This window comes from Myotis davidii, unplaced genomic scaffold (genome assembly GCF_000327345.1).
Source record: "Myotis davidii unplaced genomic scaffold, ASM32734v1 scaffold646, whole genome shotgun sequence".
In the NCBI taxonomy this organism is placed as follows: Eukaryota; Metazoa; Chordata; class Mammalia; order Chiroptera; family Vespertilionidae; genus Myotis; species Myotis davidii.
In genome coordinates, this window is record NW_006296801.1 from 261,526 (window position 1) to 265,594 (window position 4,069).

General features: G+C 46.1%; 1 protein-coding gene across 8 annotated transcripts in view; it reads right to left on the reverse strand.

The window, feature by feature from the left end:
- RSF1 (remodeling and spacing factor 1) overlaps positions 1–4,069 on the reverse strand; it is a 106,199-nt gene that overhangs the window by 4,819 nt on the left and 97,311 nt on the right. For all 8 annotated transcript variants that reach the window (XM_015569660.1, XM_015569662.1, XM_015569655.1 and 5 more), the window contains one exon: positions 1,417–1,605. In XM_015569660.1, the coding sequence (XP_015425146.1) occupies positions 1,417–1,605 (189 nt within the window). The remainder of the gene's footprint in view (positions 1–1,416; positions 1,606–4,069) is intronic.

The following is a 4,069-nucleotide window of genomic DNA, read 5'->3' on the forward strand; positions in this document are numbered from 1 at the left end:
TTTCGTGTTCCATCCCCAGTCAGGGCTTTACAGAAGGCAACCAATCGATGTTTCTCTCTCACATCGATGTCTGTCTGTCTGTCTGTTTCTCTCATTTTCCCTCTCTCCCTTTTTCCCTCCCTCCCTCCCCATCTCCCTCAAATCAATAAGAAGATCCTCGAGGAGGATTTTTTAAAAAAATGGATATCACAAATTCATATTTTAGAGTTTTTCCTGAACTTCTGGTATGGGCACAGCTATAGCTATTAAGAAATAAAAGGCACCAACTGAAGGTTCCTGGCAAGATGGACAAAACAGTAAGTACCTTGGTTTGGAAGTGTCTAGCTATTCAGGTACTCAAGTTAAAGGAGGTTATTTCAAAATGAGGGCCATAAATAATATGGGAGCAGAAAAAAATCTTGCTTAGATCACAATTTTGAGATTCATCTAGTTTCCATGAAAAATTTAATTATTACAATGGTGAACTTAAAAATTTGTATCTTGCCCAACCAGTGTGGCTTAGTGGCTGAGCACTGACCTATGAACCAGGAGCTTACAGTTCGGTTTCTGGTCAGGACACATGCACAGGTTTTGGGCTTGAACCCCAGTAGGGGGTGTGCAGGAGGCAGCTGATCAATGAATTCATGACATATAACTGGTTTGCAGTTTGATCCGGGTAGGAGGCGTGCAGGAGGCAGCCAAATGATGTTTCACTCTCATATTGACACCTCTCTCCCTCTCCAACCCCCCCCCTCCCCCCCGCATGCTCTCTTTCTAAAATCAATAGAACTATTTAAAAAACCTGTATCTTGCCCTAGCTGGTTTGGCTCAATGAATAGAGTTCCAGTCAAGGGCACATGCCCAGGTTGTGGGCTCAATCCCCAGTAGGCAGGAGGCAGCCAATCAATGATTCTCTCTCATCATTGACGTTTTTCTTTCTTTCTCCTTTTCCCTTCTTCTTTGAAATAAGAATATATTTTAAAAAACAAAAAAAACATGCTCACAATGATTAAAAACAACAACAAAAAACCTGTATCTTATCAACTAGCATTTATTTAAATTTTAAATAGTGACCAGGCATAAAATAATGAATTTTGTCTCAAAGATATTACTGGTTATATTGAATTTCTTTTTTTTTTTTTTTAAATATATTTTATTCATTTTTTATAGAGAGGAAGAGAGATAGATGGAGAGTTAGAAACATCGATGAGAGAGAAACATCGATCAGCTGCCTCCTGCACATCTCCTACTGGGGATGTGCCCGCAACCCAGGTACATGCCCTTGACCGGAATCGAACCTGGGACCCCTCAGTCCGCAGGCCGACGCTCTATCCACTGAGCCAAACCGGTTTCGGCTTGAATTTCTTAGAAATGGTATAGAGTTCATTTTATTTCTGCCTTGTCCAAACTTCCATAAATTGGAGATCTAGTCCTCACCTTCACTCTCTGAGCTGGAAAGCCTGCGCTTGTGAACTCGTCTGATTTCTTTACCACGCCGTAAACTTTTCTGGGAACCTTCACTCTCTGAATCTTCTTTGTAGTTAATTTGTCTTTTCTGGTTCCTCCTTGACCGCCTTCGCCGAGTCTCTACATAATCATCACTAAAGTCATCACTAAAATCACTTTCTATTAAAAAAGAAGCAAAAAAAAGTCATATACAAAATTTGTTTGTTAAATAGAAATGTAGTTAGCTTAGGTTATAAGAATGCAAAGCTACTAAGAAAAGTTCATTTTAAACAATTTTTAAATGAATAATAACTTTAAGTCCCTTATTGTCTTATTAATAACTAGAGGCCTGTTGCACAAAAATTTGTGCACCCAGGGGGGGTCCCTCAGCCTGGCCTGTGCTCTCTCGCAATCTGGGACCCATCAGGGGATGTCCACCTGCTGGCTTAGGCCTGCTCCCAGGGGGGACTGGGCCTAAGCTGGCAGTCAGACATCCCTGTGGCAGTCCGAGAGCCCTTGGGGGATATCCACTTGCCAGCGGGGAGCAGGTCTAAGCTGCAGTCGGACATCCTTAGCACTGTTGAGGAGGCGGGAGAGGCTCCTGCCACAATCGCTGTGCTGACAACTGTCAGCCTGGCTTGTGGCTGAGCAGAGCTCCCCCTGTGGGAGTGCACTGACCACCAGGGGGCAGCTCCTGTATTGAGCATCTGCCCCCTGGTGGTCAGGGTGTGTCATAGTGACCAGTAATTCCCAGTTGTTCTGCTGTTAGGGAAACATGCATATTACCCTTTTATTATATAGGATAGAGGCCTGGTGCTCAGGTGGGGGCTGGCTGGTTTGCGCTATAGGGTGTCCTGGATCAGGGTGGGGGTCCCGATGGGGTGCCTGGCCAGCCTGGGTGAGGGGCTGAGGGCTATTTTTAGGCTGGCCAAAGCCCCTTCAGGGTGGGGGGGGTCCTGCTGGGGTGCCTGGCCAGCCTGGGTGAGGAGCTGATGGCTGTTTTCAGGCTGGCCAGGGCCGCGGGCTGGAAGCAGATATCTGGGATTTATTTATCTTCTATAATTGAAACTTTGTAGCCTTGAGTGGAGCCCAGGTCCTAGAAGCCTGGGTTACCCCTGGCAACCTAGGCTCCCAGACCTTCTTTGAGTGGAGGCCACGCCGGCTGGAAGCAGGTATCTGGGATTTATTTATCTTCTATAATTGAAACTCTGTTGCCTTGAGGAGAGCTCAGGGCTGGCAGGGCAGGCAGGAAGCTTGGCTTCCTCCATCGCTGGGGGCAATCCAAGCCTCCTGCTCACTCCATCTCCAAGGCTGCCGCCATCTTAGTTGGGTTAATTTGCATATTTGCTCCTGATCGGCTGGTGGGCGTGGCTTATGGTGTGTCTTGAGTGTAGCAGAGGCACGGTCAATTTGCATGTTTCTCTTTTATTAGATTAGATGAGTAAACCTTTGGGGCTTTTATGCCAAACTTCACAAATGTAGCTTTCTGGCTACAGTAACAACTTCACATAAGTTCTCTAATAGCAAAAAAGTGATGAACTTATTAAAGAATTAAAAAATTGGAGTTATATTTTTTGCTATTTCTACATGGAATTAAAATCTGCAAAATACATAAAGCTACTTAAACTCTCAAAGCATTGCTAAATAGCACTGTTCTTGTCACATTGAATCAATAAACCAGTCAGGCAATTGCACTATGTGAACAGTATTTCAGGAGTGCTAATATTTTTCCACTGAATTATCATATTCAGCCTTGGTCTCTAATGGACTTCAAACATTTCAAAATAGCTAGCCAACAATTTGAAGCTTTTCCCACCAGCCAAATCTGGGACAAGAGGAGCCTAATATTGATGGTAATGTTATATCCAATGACTAAAATAAGAATCCACAAGTACATCCTATCTAATAAAAGAGAAACATGGTAATTGGTGTACGACTGCTATCCTTCCCATTGGCTAATCAGCGAGATATGCAAATTAACTGCCAGCCAAGATGGCGGCCAGCAGCCAGGCAGCTTGAAACTAACATGAGGTTTGCTTGCTTCAGTGACGGAGGACTCCAACGTTCCCTGCCTGCCACCTGCCACGGCAGGCCTCTGAGCTCCAACTCTAAGCAACTATGTAACAAATATAGAAGCTAAACAAAACCCCAGAAACATGCTTTGATCCGCTGGGCTTCAGCCAGCAGGATCGAAACATTGTAAGCAAAGGCCAGAAACCTACTTTCAGCAGCGGAGGCCTAAGAGCTGGAGCCAAGCCTCAAAGGTAAAGCTGGCGCAGAATAAAAAAAAAGAAAAGAAAAAAAGGAGTGGTTGGGAGCTTCAGTCACCCCCAGCCTGAAAACAGCCCTCAGCCCATCACTCAGACTGGCCAGGCACCCCAGTGGGGACCACCACCTTGAAGGGTGTGTGACCAGCTGCAAACAGCATCATCCCCTCACCCAGGCTGGACAGGCACCCCAGTGGGGACCCCCACCCTGATCCAGAACATCCTTCAGGGCAAACGAGCTGGCACCCACCCGTGTACCAGGCCACTACCCTATATAGTAAAAGGGTAATATGCCTCCTAGGACCGGGATCAGCGGAGCCGCGAGGCCTCCCGGCACCAGGATCAGCGTGACAGGGGGCAGCGGCCCCAACCCCCGA